Source organism: Boleophthalmus pectinirostris, unplaced genomic scaffold, assembly GCF_026225935.1.
Source record: "Boleophthalmus pectinirostris isolate CB_2022bp ecotype Guang Dong unplaced genomic scaffold, ASM2622593v1 HiC_scaffold_9, whole genome shotgun sequence".
In the NCBI taxonomy this organism is placed as follows: Eukaryota; Metazoa; Chordata; class Actinopteri; order Gobiiformes; family Gobiidae; genus Boleophthalmus; species Boleophthalmus pectinirostris.
The window spans coordinates 30,117,985-30,137,656 of record NW_026571541.1 but is presented as its reverse complement, the minus strand read 5'-3'; the positions used below and the strand labels follow the sequence as shown (position 1 = coordinate 30,137,656).

Here is a 19,672-nt window from a genome sequence, read left to right as displayed (position 1 = left end):
GGCGGAGTCCAGAACAATTTTCTTTAATTACGCACGCGATTCTCAATTTTATTATTACCAACCGCCGCCCCAAACCGAGAGTGTCCCAGGTTTGATTTGGAAAATTTGGTCAACTTAGGATAAAACCAACGATGTATTAAATAGTATTATAAAAACCCCATATATGTCAGTTTTCATAGTTCACTTGGGGGAAAAAAAAGTGTCTTAGTTCCAAATACAAGGTACGCTTCATTAAAGAGCCTATACGTGATTTTAACACATTCATGTCTTTCATTTTACAAAGCAAAGGTAATAACATAGTTTAAGTAATAACTAATGCTGAGGCTACTGACTGGTCAAGCGCATTGTTACTAATCCAGTCTACTTTATTTCTACAGGATTAAAAAATAAATAAACAGTTTAAAAGTGCTGCACATAGAAAAATAAAAATGAAATAATCTACAGTTTAATACAATAATAACATAATTTAAAAAAAAAACTTATAAAAACAAATAAATAAAACCATAAACTAGATCTATTAGAAAAAAAATCAATTAAAAAAATCAATTAAACAGATTGGCTTGTTACTAAGAATCATGGGAAACCAACTGCCTGCCACTTTCCCAGACACGATTCTCTGTCAAGGGTGAATCTCCAAAAGTGACAAAATCACAACTAGATCGGAAAACTATATGGAAAAGCTGCATGACGCCTGAGTTATTTAAATGTCATGGTGCATAGTCCAGGTCCTTTAATCAATCAATAAGTCTTTGTGTTAGATGTAATGCTCATTGACGGTGAAAGTCTACGTGTGTAGCCACAGCTGCCCCTGGGGTAGACTGACAGAGGTAAGGCGGCTTATCAGCACCATCGGCCCGTCCAGTCACAGTGACTCATTCTCACGCCACGTTCATAAACAGGCAAGGCGGGTGAATTGTCTTGCCCAAGGACACAATAAGATAAACGTATTTACACTAGTTGTAATGTATAATGTACAGGTGTCCTATGCTGCCATGTGTTTTAAATTAAATGATTATAAAATGAATCAAATCCAGACAAATTTCTTTATAAAACATTTAATTTCATGGCATTGCTAAAAAATAAACATTTGTACAAATTATTATAGCATGATCTTTACACTTGCCTGATAGAAAACGGAAAATGTTCTTGATATTGTTGATTTCGATTAGGCTGAAGCGTATTAAAACACTCACTGGTCCTCAGGTTAAAGCTGCACTATGTAACTTTTTGTTTGGGGGTTCATCACCTGATTGTTTCTATGGATATGTCATTGCTCTGCCTGGAATATTCCACAGTATGACATTAAAAAGCTCTACTTTACAATTACAGGTGGTTTTATAGCTCAAAAATACCTAGAAAAACAGGTATTCTGACTGTGAGTGGGGTCGCCTCTCCACAGATCTGACCTTTTATTTGGGCTGGTTTGGTCTCCATGAAGACAGACAGATTTAACACCATACTGTGAAACATTCCAGAAAGAGCAATAACATCTTCTTGGAGAAAAGCATTTGACAGACCCTCCAACAGAAAAGTTACACAGTTCACCTTTAAGTCCTCACTCGGTGCTTCAGTGGATCCTTTCGTAGAACAGGAGGTAGGCCTGACAGCCCAGGACTTTGCTCTCGCTCACAGGCTGGACGCTGGTGTCGCTGATGTGGAACCAGGATCCTTTGGCAGGCTCCGTCTCGCCTACAACATTTAAAAGTGTTAGTGAAGGAGTAGGCCTGTCATGATAACACAGTTTTACAGTCCAGCGTCAAATCGTCTGCGTCACGGTGTCAACATAAACCCACTACACAGAGCGTCTTCGCTGACCGACGTGCACCCCCGAAATTTTCTAACTACGCATCAAAACAATGCAGACAGTAAGTGAAGTGATGCAGACAATAAGGGCTGTAATTGGTCCTCTCTATTTCCAGTGCTCCGCTTTCCCGATTCATTTTGTTGTTGCTGTGGCGGTGAATAAATAAATACAAATCCATAAATCAAAAACGGCGGTGACAAGGCGACGGCGGCAGTGTGCATTGAGTGGACGCAGAACTAAACTTCACCCTTTAGAAGTAAGATCAATGGCGAATAAAGTCATGGGGACAAAGGGGTCTGTTGTCCCAGGCCCCACTGTTTTAGGGGCCCAGAATTGGACCCTCTTCATATTAATTTATATTACGGTAATTTCTGGACTTATACAGATGGTACACAGATTTGTTTAAAATGTTTAATTATATATTGGTACATGCTTTTTCTGTCAGGTAATAACTGTTTGTTATATTAACAAACAAAATTAGTGGACCTCAGAAAAAAAAAAAAAATTTCTAAACATTTTTTCAGCTCAAGTTGAGATAATATTTTTTTTTTTTAATTTTTGCACTGAAATAGCTGTGCTTTTGTACAATGATGCCGAGCAGTGCCTGTAACATGGCAGAAAAACGACAATATTACAACAGGATTATTAAACTGTCACTTCATGCTCTACTGCGCATGTCTCTTACAGAAAGAGCCGCTCTCATTTTTTTATCATGTCCGTGTCTTGTAGGATTTCACGTCTATCCACTGTGTTGATAAACAAGTGTTAGAAATAAGTAGCGGCTTATAGACCAGAAATTACAGTATATTTATATAATTTCTTTCACGGGTCTGGATGAAGTACTCAATTTTGTTACTTAAGTAAAAGTACAGACACAGGGGCAAAAAGTTACTCAAGTAAAATGAAAAATCATGAAAAAATCTAATAAGTAAGTAAAAGTATTAAAGTACCTGTTTAAAAATGTACTTAATGAGTAAAAAGTAGTGAAGTTAAAGTTCGAAGTATCCACTGTAAAATAAACTTGAGCAAGCAGAGATGCCTAAAACGTGTACTGAAGTATTGCACTTTTGTTTTTGTGAAAGTGACGCATGCTTGAATGAAACTGCTTAAGTTCAGTTTCATTCAGGCATGCATCAATAATACTTTTTGTTTTATTTAAAGCTCCCTCTCCAGAGTTCAAGAAATTTGGTTTCACTTCCACCAGTCTAAGTCATGCAGCAGTAAACAAGGGAGTGGTGTGAAATTAGGGCGATCTGTTTTCATACACTATGCATGCAAACCTATCAATATTTTCCTTACTGTAAGCAGGATCACCTCTCCATAGATCTGGCCTGTAATCTGGTTTGGCAGCGTCATCTGCTCGTCTCCAGGAAAACAGATGTTTAATGCTATACTGTGGAACATTCTAATCACTTTTAGTATCAACTTCACCACAAAAAATTTAGTTTGAAACATTGCTTAAAACTAATTAGCTACGTGATAACTAATGACCACAAGACCTACCATTTTATTAACTTTTACTTTATTTATTTAATTAAAAGCTGTTTCTGAAATTTTATAAAGCATTTTTTTGGAATTCTGTGTTTTAAATTTGTTGTTAATGTCTAAAACAACTTATGAATATAAGTTAGCACAGCTGTTTATCCCCCGTCGTGTCTTTAAACTCTGAAGATTTGAATTTGAATTGAAAGTCTATGCAAAAAATTTATGGAAAATTTACTATTGGACCCAGAGTGACTTCGAAGTGAGTGTGACTGTCAAGCTCCAGAACATCTCACTGAAGAGAAACAGGTGACTAGCCTGATTCATTGGCTAGTCACTTCGTGGAAACCGTCTGACCGAGCAGCATTAGGATTCGTTTGCTTGATGGTAGGCAGGTAAATTTTTTTTTTTTTGTAATGCACCAAATCCCGGAGGAAGAAGGGCAATGACATCTTTGCTCTTGATAAAATTCACCAAACATTGTCTTTGTTCCGGCTTTAAATCCTTGATCTCGGAAATCTTTGCCAACACAGAATATCTGTCTTTATCTACATCCATCTCGACCGCTTTGTTTACTGTTGTGCTGTACCACAAAATGGACCCAGACAGGCGCTTGAGTTTAACGTCATGGCTTCACAGCTCTTTGCTGACTGGTCGGTGCACAGTCTACAACATCTGGCGTTCTTGCAAACCGTTAAGTGTATTCTGATTCCTGACCTAGTCGCTGGAGAGAAATGAAATTGAGCGAAGGTTCTGTAGTGCACCTTTCAGAGTTATCTTTTTCACTGACACAATTTCAGAACTTTTCCATGACTTTTTCATGACCTAAAGTGAATTTTCCATGACTTTACGGCACCGTACATGTGTAGAATTGATCAGACTTTTAGGGCTAAATATGAAATGTTAACCCTTTCCACTCACCTTATGGTTTGGTATTATAGTTTTTTAACATTCAAAATACTGTCAGTGCATTTATTGTCGTCTCTTTTAAACAAAAGGAGCAGATGTTCGGAAATAATCGTAATAGCCTAATAATTACTGAAAAAAACGCTGTGTTGCGTGAAAGAGATACTAAAATTCCATGACTTTTCCAGGCCTGAAAAATGACATTTTCAATTTCCATGACTTTTCCAGGATTTCCATGACCGTGGGAACACTGACCTTTAACCAAAACACTTCTCCTGGTATAATTCTGGTAAGGACACATGGTGAACAGCTCTTTGGGGTTGATAATTATTATTAACGTGGTCTCTTGTTATCTTTTTTGCTACTTATTTAGAATTTATTATTACCATTTATGTTTTTTCTCTTTGTTTTTAAAATATATTGTGATGTGTGAGCCACTGTGTCCAAGTAATTTCCCTTCTGGATCAATAAAGTCTAATGTCTAATGATATTACACAACACTTCTCTTTAAATTGTCAGGAACACTTACCCTGTGCAGAAATGCCATTGGACTGGGACTGGGCAAACTTTGGCCGAACTTTGACATAGGCCGTGTAGTGACCGGAGCGCATTGTCCCACTGTGCTCCACTATACCATACAGACTGTACAGGATCTTACAGTCCCCCTCCTCCGCGTCCTGTGTGAGGAAACAAGTGCTCAGGGCATTTCATAAATCGAGCCTGTAAATGTGAAGCAGCCGTTTGTGTCGAGTCATCGTTACCTTGCAGTTTAGCGCACAGAAAGGAGCCAAATCCAATACCACTGGAAACTGGACGTGCCGGTTTACTTTACAAATACTGAAGCCGTTCTACAAAAGAATAGGGACTTTGTATAATATAGTGTACAAAATAATCTCATTAAAGGAATAAAAGTGTGTCTATTCTGGTATTTAGTAATAAGCCTTCACACGTGTAGATCCTTAGTTCACTTTTGTTAATTTTAAACCACTAGACTGGGTTAAGTTCAAACAGACATTTTCTGAGAAGTGAAGCGGAAAAAATATGGGACAATGCAGGCTTATTCAAACAAAACAGGAAAAGTTAAAGGTACACTGTGTAACTTTTCCTTGGGGGTTCGTCACCTTCTTGTTTCTACGGATATGTCATTGCTCTGCCTGGAATGTTCCACAGTGTGACATTAAATAGCTCTGCCTTACATTAATTTGACTACAGGTGGTTTTATAGCTTAAAAATACCAAGAAAAACAGGCATTCTGACTGTGAGTGGGGTCTCCTGTCCACAGATCTGACCTGTAACTTGGTCTGGTGTTGTTGCCGTGAAGATAGAAATTTTTAATGCCATATTGTGAAACATTTAAGACAAAGTAATAACATCTCTATAGAGAAAAGAATATCGTCACAGTATGAACGTGACGGTTCGATATTTATTGCGATATCGTGGGAAAGTTCACGATATGGTGGGGAGGCTCAAGATTAGGGATGTAACAATATCCAAATCTCGGTACGATATTTTCATGATATACATCTCATGGTACTATAATTTGTGGAGGTCAAACTTCTATAACTGTTAAAATGCTTATTTTTTTCTCTTAAAAAGCCTTGACAAGACTTAATCCAATGAACTAAGACTTAAAAGTGCTTAGAACTGTTATTTCTTCATGTAGTCTGCACTGAAATGGAGCAAAGGATCATGGTCTTTGTAGTTCCCTCTGTCTTTTTTTAGCTATTGCTGCACCAAAACTCTTAATTTAAGCAAAGAGACTTGTAATTCGATATATTGCGATGGTCCATGATATTATTATGAGAAATCTGACTATACGATATCACGGTATTTCGGTTATTGTTACATCCCTACTATATACCTTTAATGGTGAGAGAGACATTTAAACACACTAAAAAGCAAGCAGTAGATATTTTACTTTATTTTTTAAAAGCAAACTGGCTAAAAGACAACTACACTTTAATTTCCAGACATGTCAGTAATAATAAACATATAAATTGTACCTGTTGGAATCTTTTCAAATGCAGTGTGAGCACAGGAGGGGGAGAGGAAATCAGCATTTGCTTCAAAGCATCGGTGTACACATTCTTCTTGGAATCTAAACAATAAAGGAGTGAGTTATAAGTTGTGTATTCAAAGCCATTCACATTTGCATTCCAACTAGTTTTTAATAAACAGGACACAGGCCACTGGTTTCAATATTTGCTTCAAATGACATTTGGATCCATAAAGGTAGAATTTATTAGATTCATAGTACCAAGTGTACATACCTCTACCTAGGCCTGTCAGGATAACACATTTTGAAGTAGGATACATGGCACAATAAAATAGAGATAATAAATATATTGAAAGAAAATTCTGCCACTGATACAAAAACTCTAAAGAATTATCTCCCCAAAAATATTCCAAATGTGCAATAGTTAAAAAACACAAACTCTAACAAATAAATAAATAACTAAATAAATAGTAAAAATGATAAATAAAATGTTTGCATCTATAATGAGCCATAGAAGTTACTGATTCAACTCTCTATGGCTCAAATATTATTGCTTATTGCAGAACTAAAAAAAATAACAAAAAGTTTCCCACTAGTACAAAGAAAAATTACCCATGATAAATACTGACCTACCAAAGTTTTTTTAATGAAAAATATTATTTAAAGGTCCCATATACACAACATTGATTCTTGTGAGCATTAAGCCATGTGAGAATGCAGTGTCCTCCTCAAAAACAGACCTGGAGTTGTGTTTTGTTTAATTCCAGTATGTTTAAATAATCCTAATTTATTAGTGTGTGTCTGCATCTCCAAAGCTCAAAATGACCTTTCGTTCAGAAGAAATAATAAATTACAGAGCTGAAATCATCCAAATGATTCTAGTGAAGGTGTATGGAGTTTAAAAACACAGTGGAGCACTTATTGTATTACCACATGAGTTTTTTTTTTTCCAGTTTGAAAGAAGAACTCCACCTAAATATGCAGGGTTTGTGTGTTAAACATGTGAATGAAACAAAACACAACTCCGGGTAAGTTTTTGATGAGAAAACATTGTAATATGAGTCCTTTAAAAAATAGATTCTGATGCATTTTGAATCATTTGAGAATTGTGCACTGAAGTATCACATATATCCCTGAATAAATTTTTTTCTTACACCCCTTACACCATATTAGTAATGATAGTGACAGGCTTACAGACCTCCTCCTTTGCCTGGGCGGTGCTGGCGCTTGGTGCAGGTGAGGCAGAGCAGGCTGTTGTTTTGGGTGAGCGTCTCCACCTCGGAGAAGTGGAACAGGCAGGACCTCACTGAACACTCCTGCTTCTCCGGGGCCGTCCTCTGGGCCAGGGTTTGGAAGGCAGAGTCTGGGTCCTGGTTCACCACGGTGTATTCTGCGGGCTCCCCTGGCTCCCCTGACTCCCCTGGCTCCACTGGCTCCCCTTCGTGACACTCCATGCTCTCATCCGCTACCTTCTCACAGTCTTCTATAAGCGCTTGGTCTAGATCTTCCTCTAAATTGGTCTCTTCGTTTTGAACGGAGTCAGATGTTTTGTCTAAAGTGCTGCCATTGGGTTGCTCTTCTGACAGGAGGGTAAAGCGGTTGCTGGTGGTTGATTCCTCCTCGTCCTCCTTCTCCTCTTCCTCGTTTTCTCCCACGGTAGCGTTCTGGTCTTTCGGCTCAGAGTTGGCGTCCATGAGCTCGCCTGAAGGTTCTTCTCCACTGGCTTTTTCTTCATGGGATTCAGTCTCTTTGTTCTCTTCATCGTGCTGCGTGTTGCCATTGCTTTGAGGGGAGGTTAGGCTGCCTAAAGAGGTTTTACTATCAAGTTTCTGCTGTCTTTTTTGTTGCTATGGGAAAGAAAAAAAACAATGATCAGTAGATTTAGGATCTAGTGATTCATGAACATCACAAGTTGAAAATTAAAATGGTATGACATAACAGTAACTTAACAAGAGAAATTTACTTTTGAGCTTAACTCATGATCAAAAGTTGGCTCATGATAGATTGATATGTGTAGCATGTCAAATATTTGAGTGCTACACATCAGTCTTTCTGTGCAAGGTTAGGAGCAAGAGTCTCAACACCAGGGGCCTCATTTATAAAGCTTGCTTACGCAAAAATCCGTGCGTGCGCGCTTCCTACGCCAACCGCGGTATTTATAAAACTCGACTATGGCGTGGCTCTTTGCTTAACTCTACACCAACTCGGGACCTCCTGTAAGTTCTACACAAAGTCTGGAGACACAGGGAAAAAGCGACACTCATGGAGAGGAGCAGAAGTGAACAGAGTTTGAGGAAGTGTTTGATCAGAAAATCCACATATATAGAAGAATTACCTTCAGATTTGCGCATTTAAATGTTTGGTTCACCAAAACAAGGAGAAGGGCTGTTTATTCCACTCATTATTCTCCACAATATTATACATTTGAAACTCGTGCAAGAGCGGGGCCACGTTCCCGGACACTCGGTGTAGCGCAGAGTCTCCCACAGTCCACACCGCGACCATAGACTTCTATAGAACACAGTCTGTGACCAACACAGAGGACGAAATAATGACCCGACCTGAGAGAAAACTCTTCCCTTGGACGCAGCAGGAGCCAGACTTTGATTTAATGAAAGCAATTTTAACACTTTTACTTCAGTCTTTATGCACCGAGCGCCAGAGTGACCTGAGTCTGCGGACAACACGAAGCCTACTGCCCGAACCTGACCCCAACCAAAATCTTCCCTACATTTTTGTGTAATGGGGAACTCTTGTACATGAGAGCTGCTCTCTGACTGTATGAAGAACAGAATAATGCCCGTGCCCGTCCCGACCCAGACCCACACTCACAGAGGTCAGACCCACACTCACAGACCCAGACCCACACTCACAGGTTCAGCAGTTAGGATGTTTCGTGTGTACTTTAATTGGCAGAGTAACATCTGTATCTGATGTGTTTCATGCTAAATCTCCTCGTATCCCTCCCTCGCTCCTTTCCCTCTCCAGGGCATCTGAATCTCTCGCACGCGCTCATAATTTGACCATTCAGATCAGCGCGTGCACGTATCTACGTGTATATGTATATATATACAGGGCCAGTCCTCAGACAGATTTAAAAATATACCGATAAAACTCTTGAAACAGCGAAAAAACACATGGGCTTTACTGCAAAGATGTGCTGCCTAAATATTATAAAATATGATTAAATGAACAGATGAGTCATTGTTGTCACTTTTAGTTTTGTATTTATTTATTAAACCTTGTTTAATAAAGTCTTTAATAAAGTCCTTGACGTGACTACGTGGTGCTGCATGGTGCTGCATGGAGCGTCCTCCGCCCTCTGTCCCGCTTGTCTCGGTCAAACCCACTGATTATCGGCTCATGTTTAGGGAAATCTCATTCACCAGTCACTTTACATGCTCCTTTTATGGTGAGGTGGAGGTGTGGAGAGGGCGTGACGTGACATGTGTTTACATGCGCAAATTGTAGTTGCAGGTGGGATTTATAAAGCAAAGATTGCGTGGTTTGGTGCTTGCGGTGGGTTTTCTAAATGTGGAGTTTGCGTGGCGCATGCCTTGTCGTAGCTACTAGGCGTACGCACTAACTTACGACAACTCCTGCGCAGTTTTTTATAAATGAGGCCCCAGAACCTCACCTTTAGGGTTGCCAACCGTCCCTTGAAAAACGTAATTGTCCCATATTCAGAAACAAAAGTACGCGTCCTGTATTGAGCTGAAAAGGGACACACTTTGTCCCGTATTACCATAAGAATCAAAAATAGTGTGTGTAGTCAATGGATTGAATGAATACATGGCACTTTACAAGAAAATTTACAGTAAACGTATTCTCAGCCTCTTCTGCTCTGATGCCAATGAGCTGACAGCACACTCACATTCCGCTCATTATCTCATTGGTCGAGGCTGCTTGCATTGCGAAGAAGATACCGGAAAACGACAAAGCAGCGTGGATGACAGTGGCACCGGCAGTGTTTTACAGTATCGAAATGAGCTACCTGCAGCCTAACGTAGGTATTCTGCCGCAAATCTAACTCTCACATGTCCATGCTTAAACGCTTAACTGGTCAAAACATACAATAAAACCAATACACTTTTAAAATGTGAATTGTTACTCCACTTCTGCCTCAGGAGTTCAAATGGACAGCATTTAACCTCTAACAGCGCTTCGGGGTTGTGCGCATCCTCAGTAGCGCTAGGTAGCTCAAATCGACAGGACACCGGCCTTTCCAATGAGGTGTCCCTTTTTTTTTTTTTTTTTCAGGGAGTTGGCAGTCCTAGCTCCACCCAAACCACAATGCTGCTCCGTGATTGGCCAAACACAACAACAGGAACCGGGCAAGATGGATTCTCACGAGTTTGAGAAATGAAATCACAAATATCACGAAAATCCATCTTACTCACCTCGTTTAAAACATAAAAAACATGTAACAAACACAAACTGCCATTTACTCATCCATCAATAAATTATCTTATATTATGGCATTCAGATTCAACTAAATATCCAAGAGATTTTGCAGACTTTTCCTGAAAAATCCAGTGTTCGTTTACTTTTTGTTATCTTAAATCTGTAAATATTTTGACTGTGAATTGCGCTCACTAAAAGCTATTCTCTGATGCTTTAAGCTAAAATTCAGTAGAAAAGGTTGACAAACAAATACCTTAGCTTGTTTTTTGGCTTGCTTCTTGGCCTTCTTCTGCTGGTATTTGCTGCCACTGGGCATGTCATCGGTCCCGTTGGTCAGAACTGGGCTGTCCCTCTCGTCTTCTACCACATTATTGGACTTTTGGGCGGGTTTCTTTTGGAACTTTTTCCTATAGGCCTATAATACAGAGCAATGAAAAAATCAATGCAACGTCTGTGCCATTTCTCCGCATTAACGTCAGAAAAACCCTTACCTCATCAGAAACAGGAAGAGAAAGATCCAGAAACATCTCTTTGACGACTGACACCTACATGGAATAATAAGAGATAAAAGGCTTGATCAGAATTACTGAGTTTTTAAAGATAGGAGACACTGACATTACAGGTGCATTGTGTAACTTTTCTGGTACAGGGTCTGTCAAATGCTTTTCTTCATGGAGCAGTTATTGTCAGAGTATGGAATTAAACCTTTCTATCTTCACGGAGACCAAACCAAGTTCCAGGTCAGATCTGAGTAGAGGCGACCCCGCTCAGAGCCAAAATGCCTGTTTTTTAGGCATTTTTGAGTTATAAAACCACCAATTATTTACTAAACGTAAGGCAGAGTTGTTTAATGTCATACTGTGGAACTTTCCAGGCAGAGCAATGACATATCCACAGAAAAAAGCAGGTAACGCACGCCAAACAAAAAGTTACAAAGTCAAAATTCACTGCAGATTTCCCTGATCTGGCCAAGACTTTAAAACTTATATCAGGTTATTCATCTTGTTTTCAGATTTATTATCTACCTATTACTTCTGAGACTGATAAATTCTGGTCTTGAGGTAGTTTATTTTAGGATAATGTGTCAAGTGAAATTATCTTGCTGCATGGACAGATTTTTTACTTTCACTTTTTATTTTCTTGTAGGAGCCATTTGCTTATTTTGCTTATTCTAAAATAATTTTTGTTTGTCAATTAGTTTATTAACTTACTGGATGAAAAAAGGGTGATCCAATTTACTGAATACCGATGTACTGAAGACGCAATTCAAAACACGTTGGCATTTGAGATTAAATTAAATCATAGCGAAGTATATGTATATCGGAGTGCCTCGGATCTCCCTTTTTTCATCCAGTAAGTCATTTGCCCACTTGAGGTCTCAGAAGTGCACCTGATAATTATTATTATTATTATTTCACTTCCGCGGTGATCCAGCGAGCGCTCTAACTGCATCTACTTCTTCGCGTAAGTTTACTAATTTAGTTTTGTTAATTTGCATAATATATATTTTGCTATGTTAATATTATGTTTGTTCATTTTAGTCTAATTTGGTACTATTTACCTTTAGCATCTTTTCTGTTTTTGGTTTAACCTGTGGGTTACCGAGGGGGTAAAAGAGGGTGGTAAACGTAGACCAGAGTGCACCTGAGTGGGCCTATAGTTTTTTTATCTGTTGAGAGGAGAGGCAGCAAGAGCAGGGCTTAATCATGTATCCTTGTTGCTTTCCTAAAAACTGGAAATAAATCTTGGGAATGCAGCTCTGGTCATGAATATTGATTTGTTTTTTCCGTCACTGCGTAAACCCCACCCCATGGTGCCCAAAAGTGATTATTTCAGTGATGTTTAGTTCTGAGTTTGTTCACCGCTTTTGTTTATTATATTGCTTTGACAAATAATCACAATATTTCTGATAGATTTAAGTGTTTATATCTTGAATTTTGGCCTTGTTTTTTTTTTGCAGTGTTCAACATTGAGTGCATCTTAACACGCTTTCTAGTAACTGTGACTTCAGACTGCTAATTTTGGTATTGGTACAAAACACGGTGGGTCAGTGAGTGAGGCAGTGGCACACAAGAAACCACACAACAGCCTTTAACAACATGATTGTCTCTGTGGTGCTGACCACACGTACCGTCTTACACTGCTGACACATGACAGTGCTGGTCATCTCCCCTCCAAAAACCTGATCCACAAAGTTTTTCGGGAACGCGTTCTTTTCATATTCTGGAACAAAAACGAAAGTTACAAACACTGAAACGACTTAAGCCACAATTAGTCATATTTGAATATTAGAATACGTTACCTTTGACTAGTGTTTTCAGCTGCTCCTCACTTCCTTTTTTGGATTCTTTTAATGACGACATCAGCCCCGAACTCGCCCTCTGAAAAATCATTAAAGAATCATTTCACATCTTATGCAAAACTATGGATGTCGGGATTAATTCAAACAATTATTTAAACCTATTTGTGAATGAAAGCAAATATAGATTAAGATTAGATAAATTCAAAAATTGCTCTGTTTCTTTTTCTTTTTCTACAGACAGCTTTAAATACAGACACTTCTCTTATTAGTCAGTATTTGTGAAGCTCTGAGAGAGTGACAGGCAGGCAGTTTTGACCAATCAAAGTGTGACATTTCAGAAGAATTACATATAATTCTAAACGGCATTAGAGAAGTGGGAGCCTACTTTGATTTCCTCGGCTCTCATTCCGTCCAGCAGGTAGCGCAACAGCTCCTGACTGTCCTGCTGCTGGAAGCCCTTGAATCTGGCCGCTCTGCAGAAAATAGAATAAAATTTAAAAAATTCCTTATAAGACATGACATATTTATTAGTATATACTTGTCAAACAGTCAGTGCTTGAGAATAAAATGTCACTCACTTTTTACAAACTTGTGTGAACAGATCACGTGGGGTTACGACGTTCTTCTTAGATTCTTGGATTTCATTGAGGAGCTGGCACATGGTTAATGTCAGGGGTCCAGACTTTTCCAGATGGACTGACACTGGCTCCTTCATGTGAGAAAGCAAAACAGATTTAATACATGCTCTTGGTTACGTCTGTAAGTCTATAAAAATAATGGGTAAAATGTGACAAACCAGATTAGAAGAGTTATCAGGTTGAATGTTAAGTGTGATCTTCTCTTCTATGACTTTGTTCAGAGTGTCTCTTAAGATGTGGGTTTGGGAGAGATTCTGAAGAAAACAAAAGGAGAAGGGTTACTCTTAGTGGACTGGATAATCAATAATTCATAGAATACATAGATACAAGGTAAAAAAACAAACAACAGTGAAACACTTTCACTTTCACACTTTTTAAAAATAATAATAATTTGTTCAAATGGAGCAGAGACAGCATGACTGGAGCTCTGTTGTACTGTTCCACCTGCTTTCTCAATGTGCTCAACTGGTCTAAACTCACAAAAGTAACACACAGCTGCTAAAATCATAGGACTGCCCACATCCAACATTGCAGATCTTAACAACAGGGCTTTTGGACGCATTGCACTCTCCATAGAACAAAACTAAACTCATCTACTACAGGAACATCTCAGTCCTCTTCCCTCTGGATGGAGGTACAGGGCACTCAGGTGCAGCAGGGCCCGCTTTGGCAGAAGCCTGTTGCCCTTGGTTCTCACATTTCTAAGCTCCAGGCCCCGCCAAGTGTACTGTAATGTGTACTGTAATGTGTCTGTGTGTGTTGTGCTGTGTTTTTGCTGTATGTGCCAAACAAGCTCTGTGTGCGTGCAAATTAATTTAATAAAAGTCTAACGTCTAAAGTCTATAACTGTAGCAGGCCTACTTAGCAACAAATGTGTGTCAATCTGATGAACAGTTTGAGATAAATCCTACCAGGACCTCTCCATCCCCTTCCAAGTAGCTCGCCAAGGGATTTCTGAATAATTATATTGTTATAGACCCCTGCATTTGCATTTCATGTGGATAAAATATAAATTCTTATAAATATATAAATTGTTACATAATTTCTATTTTATCCTGATGTTTGAGAAGTAATTTATGTTTTACAATTCTCTACTTTGCAAAGGAAAAGACATTCTACAGCTCCCTTGCATTTGTTTACTTCTTATCAATTAATAAACATTCATATTTTCAAAACATTGTGAGGTACCTTGTTGTTTTAAATTAGTATGTAAATATTCAAAAAAAAAAAAAAAAAAAAGGGCAAACCCTGTTGTTTCCATCACTGTGGCATGTTTACCTGGATGACTGCATTGAAGAAGCAGGTGTTGCCCAGGTTACTGAGCCCCTTCACAGGGACACCCCTCCCCTCCTCTGGGACGCTGGGCTTGGTGACGCTGGGTTTGGCGACGCTGGGCTTGGTGGACTTGGCTGGACCCTCTCGCTTGGTCTCCTTCTTTTTGGGCTGCTCCTCATTCTCTTTATTTTCTTCCTGCTCCTCACTGTCTTCTAGTTTCAGAGCATCCAGTTTCTGCTCCACTTCTGACACGTCTTCCTTTATCTCTGAACAAAAGAAATATAGGATGTTATGATAAAGTGTTTATGACAGATTTACATATTTGTTTAGTCATTGCTTAAATGGTCATTTGTGAAGAAAATTTTAAAAGAAAGGATGAAATATACAGGACATAGTGCTGAGTTTTAAAAAGGAATCTAATATTCAAAATTCTATCCAAAATGCAGAGACAATTTACGCACAAAGACCAAAAGTTATGATATGATTCTAGCAGTTTAAACATATAATAAAATAAAATAAAGGGCCGTGTTTTATTTTTTGTCAAATAATAACTATTTGAAAATATGACAAGCTCATATGTCACATCTGACCAGAAAGTAAAATTATAACTTCACCAAAATGATCAAATTACAATTCTTAGTAAAATCTCATATATTATTGTATCAACTGCATTTTAGTGAAATGTGTAGTTCTGTGGCAGTCAAACTTTTCTCTCCAAGTATCACCAAAGAAAATATTTAGCTTTCTGAGTACCACTATGTAAACCAGGTCTATAACAGAACTACTCCAGGTCTTATCTGGGGCTAAACCAGGTCTAAAAGTGGATAACATAATTTCCACTGCAGTTCTAAACAAGAAATGATCAAAAGGAGGACAAAAAATTGATAAAAATCAACTGAGGAGCCGTCCACCACATGGAAGAGCTCTCGTTCCACCAGTAATGAGAAACACTTAGTAGTCTATCCCGTCGTGTACAGTTTAAACAGAGAGTGAAAGCAGTTGTGTGCATTTTCTGTGGACACACACTTTTATTTGGCCTCTTGGATGATTCTGTGGATGTCAGTTTCTTGAGGTTGGTGAGCAGCTGAGCTAAAAGCCCCGTCTGAGAGAACTGCACCTCGTCGTCACAGATGTAGCACCTGTGGAGGAGAAAAAATACCTTTATTCTCTGTTTTTTTGTGTGGTCCTATGTGTCTTTTATTTGTTTTTATGTTTTTTATTTACCTTTTTATTATTTATTTATTATTGGCATTTTTGCTCTGGTTTGATTTGACCAGTTTAATTGCCTTAATGAGGACTAGTGGAGTTAAACAGAGCTTTGCTTTATGTTTCCATTACATATATTTTATCTGTATTGTTTAGCACTTTGGAAACTGTTTTGTTTATGAAATATGCTATATAGATATTGATTATTATTATACTGACTAGACTGGGTCACTCCAAAACGTGTAGAAAAGTTAAAAAGCAAAGAAACTCACCAGACAGCCCAGTTGTCCAGACTGACCACTAGACAATGAGGGTCCGAGCGCGGTGTCTCGTAATGTTTGATGGCATGTTTATTCTCAGAATGTCTTCCACAGCCCTGGAAAAATGTATATCCCATTAATAAGAAAGCATCAAGAGCTGAACTTTTATCTTTTTTAAATCAAGATTTTGTTCACACTGTAGATTTAAACACAACTAAGAGCAGTAACATTTGAAAGGATACGGAAATATGAGATGCTTCATAATACAAGAATACAATATAAAGCGTCTTGTCTAAAGCAAGATCAATATTAGAGTTTTTCAGCCTTTACACATCAGCAGAGAACAATATGTAAATATGGGCCTGTGCAATACATTTAATTTGAAGGGTCCACCAAGCCAGGATGAAGTGTTTGGAGAACGTGGACGTGTCACAGTGCACAGATGAGGCCAGGTATTTTTACACTTCATTACAGTTCAATTTCCATGACTTTTCCAGGATTTCCATGACAGTGGTAACCATGTGAAGCTTCTGATAAAAAACCTAAAAAACATGCACTAGGGACTACAGGTGGAAATTACCTCTAGTGCTACAACCTGGCATAATGCATCTCTCCTGTTAAGGTACATTGTGAACTGTCCCTGTTTCTTGAATGAATGAATGATAATGATACTACTACTACTACTACTACTACTGAAAGAAAAGTCCTTTATGTGACACATTTGACATTTTCACTGTTTTGATGATTAAAATTGAAATTTTTTCACTTTTTTCTTTAGTAAATAAAAAATGATATAAAAATAAATCAATGTGAAAAAAAGCAATTGTGATTCATTTTGATTGTCCAGTGCTATTGTTTATGTCTTACCCTGTGTCCACATTTCAGGCACATCCATATTGGTCCACTCTCCTCCGTCTCTGTTTCCTCTGATGTGTTTTTGTCGTCTTTGTCGTCACTGTGGCAATCCTGGCACTTTGTCCAGTCTTCAGTCCCAGAGAGCTTCTTCACAATGGCTTGGTCAGTTCCCTTTTTTATATGTCGACAAGATGGACCTTAGGAGACAACAAGAATAGTATTAGTTTCTGTGTTTCTATGGATATGTCATCACTCTGCCTGGAATATTCCACAGTATGACATTAAATCTTAGATTTATTAAATTACAGGTGGTTTTATAGCTCAAAAATACCTACAAAAACAGGCATTCTGACTGTGAGTGGGTTCCTCGCCACAGATCTGACCTGTAACTTGGTCTGGTTTGATCTCCATAAAGATAGAAAGGTTCAATACCAGACTGTGAAACATTCAGACAAAGCAATAACATCTCCACATAGAAAAGCATGTGACGGACCCTCCACCACAAAAGTTACACAATGCATCTTTAAACATTTCTGTATTATCACCAAAATCTACCTGACAAGTCAATATCGTCGTCCTCTTTGGAGCTGCGGTCCTTAACCCTCTTCTTCCCCATAGTGACCTAAAAAACAAATCAGAAAAACAAATACAACATGAATTAATTTAAAATGTTTGTAGTTTTTTTTTTGTTATAACCTAAAAAAAGTGGTGGAAAGTAACTACTGTAAATATAAATGCTCATATTAATGTAATTGAGTAGACTTTTTGAGTATTTGTACTTTTTAAGTAGATTTTTAGACCTCTATACTTGTGATTAAGTATAATTCTAACCAAGTAATTGCAATTAGTAACATTTATAATCATATCATCCTCAGTACGGCCCAAATTCCAATTGTCCAAATCCACAGTTGCCTCATGTCTGCCTCTGCTTCTTTTTATCCTGATAAACCCACATAACACTATGCAGTAGTGGAAGAAGAACTTATTAAAGTAAAACTACAGATACCAGAATAGAAAGTAAAAGTACCACATGAAAAAATCTAGTCAAGTAAAAGTATTAAAGTACCCGAATAAATATGTACTTAAAGAATAAAAAGTCTGAGTATTGGAGGTCTTATAAGGCTTCAAAAGTTTTAATTTTGACACAGATTTGTGCTGAATTTTTTTCAACAGAAACAGTTGAATCAATATTTTTTCCAGCTGTTTGTAATGATATATTTCTGTTTGCTTAAATTAAACAATGTGTTAAAAATAAACCCTCAGCCTTTTCAGCAGATCTCAAACTATAATGTAACAAAAACACTACTTTATTTCACTTTGCAGTCCAGTTTAAAAAATGCAGTGGAGTAGAAAGTACAGATACCTGCTCTCAAATGTAGTGAAGTAAAAGTAATCCACACTGTAAAATGTGTTTAAGTAAAGTACAGATACTTTTACTTTTACTTTAACGGTTCCATGTGTATAAAATACTGATCTAAAATGCTGCTAAAATGTGTTCAGAATAACTCTAAATAGTATTTTTATGTGTACTTTTCACATTTACTTAAGTATAATCTTGAAAGCAGTACTTGAACTTGTAATTGAGTACATTTTATTCATATATTTACACATTTTCTTGAATATAAAATGTCCACCAGTGCCTAATAATTCTTTACTATATTGCACAAACTGGCAAAAACGACTTTATAGATTTAAAAAATTATAATAATAAGCAAACTGACACATTCTCCCAAGAGTTAAACCCACAAATCAACTCAAAATTATCACAAAATTAATGATTATAGTTCTATTGCATTTAGTATATCCAGGACATGTTTTGTACAAGTAAACCACAATGTCACATCTATTAAATAAATGATGATTTAAGTTAGCTATAGAACAACAATTAAACAATTAAAAACAAATACTTTTAGTTAAACTGATATGAATTATTATTGGTAAAGCAACTTACAGCTACAGACGATGACACAATACCCTCACTTTCGTTAACTTCGCGTTAATAAATCCATTTTACACAATCGTACTACCGTATCCCAACTAATGTCATCAAGCTATTTTACAGTTTAAAATTATAGATAAATATGAACAAAAACCTAAGAAAAAGACAGAAAATTCCGGTAGCAGCTGACACACGCACAAGGGGAACGAAAGTGACGGTGCAGCTGTTTCCAATGCTCCGTGCGGGCACTTCCGGAGCGCCGTTTTCTACTGTCCGACAAAGAAACAAATACAAATGTTTATTTATTTATTTATTTTATTTTATTTTTTTAATTAATATGTTGAAGGTGAGGTGCAGTTAATTACACAAGAGAGAGAAAAAAAAAAAAAAGATAAAATAAAAATGCATAAATAAATAAAATAAAAAATAATAAAAATAATAAAATTAAAATAAAATTAAATAAAAGACCACAAAACCAATACCAAAATACATATGTGGATGAGGCAGGATCATGGATCTATAATAAACACTTTACTACTATTACTATTACCTTTTTTATATATTTTTTATTTTTTTTACTATTACTACTACTCTACTATTACTAC

The 19,672-nt window shown here is 37.4% G+C and overlaps 1 protein-coding gene across 1 annotated transcript; it reads right to left on the bottom strand.

Moving 5' to 3' along the window:
- Positions 1-1,039: 1,039 nt before the first annotated feature.
- Positions 1,040-19,287, bottom strand: usp16 (ubiquitin specific peptidase 16). Its single transcript, XM_020941137.2, has 18 exons — positions 19,080-19,287; positions 17,684-17,750; positions 17,141-17,325; positions 16,286-16,389; positions 15,834-15,946; positions 14,811-15,073; positions 13,691-13,786; positions 13,473-13,603; positions 13,280-13,367; positions 12,895-12,973; positions 12,724-12,815; positions 11,084-11,137; positions 10,846-11,007; positions 7,387-8,035; positions 6,196-6,290; positions 4,954-5,040; positions 4,722-4,869; positions 1,040-1,689 (listed from the first exon to the last, which is right to left on the bottom strand). Exons 2-18 carry the CDS (start codon positions 17,742-17,744, stop codon positions 1,568-1,570), a joined length of 2,529 nt encoding a protein of 842 aa, XP_020796796.2. The 5' UTR covers positions 17,745-17,750; positions 19,080-19,287; the 3' UTR covers positions 1,040-1,567.
- Between the last annotated feature and the right edge of the window lie 385 nt (positions 19,288-19,672).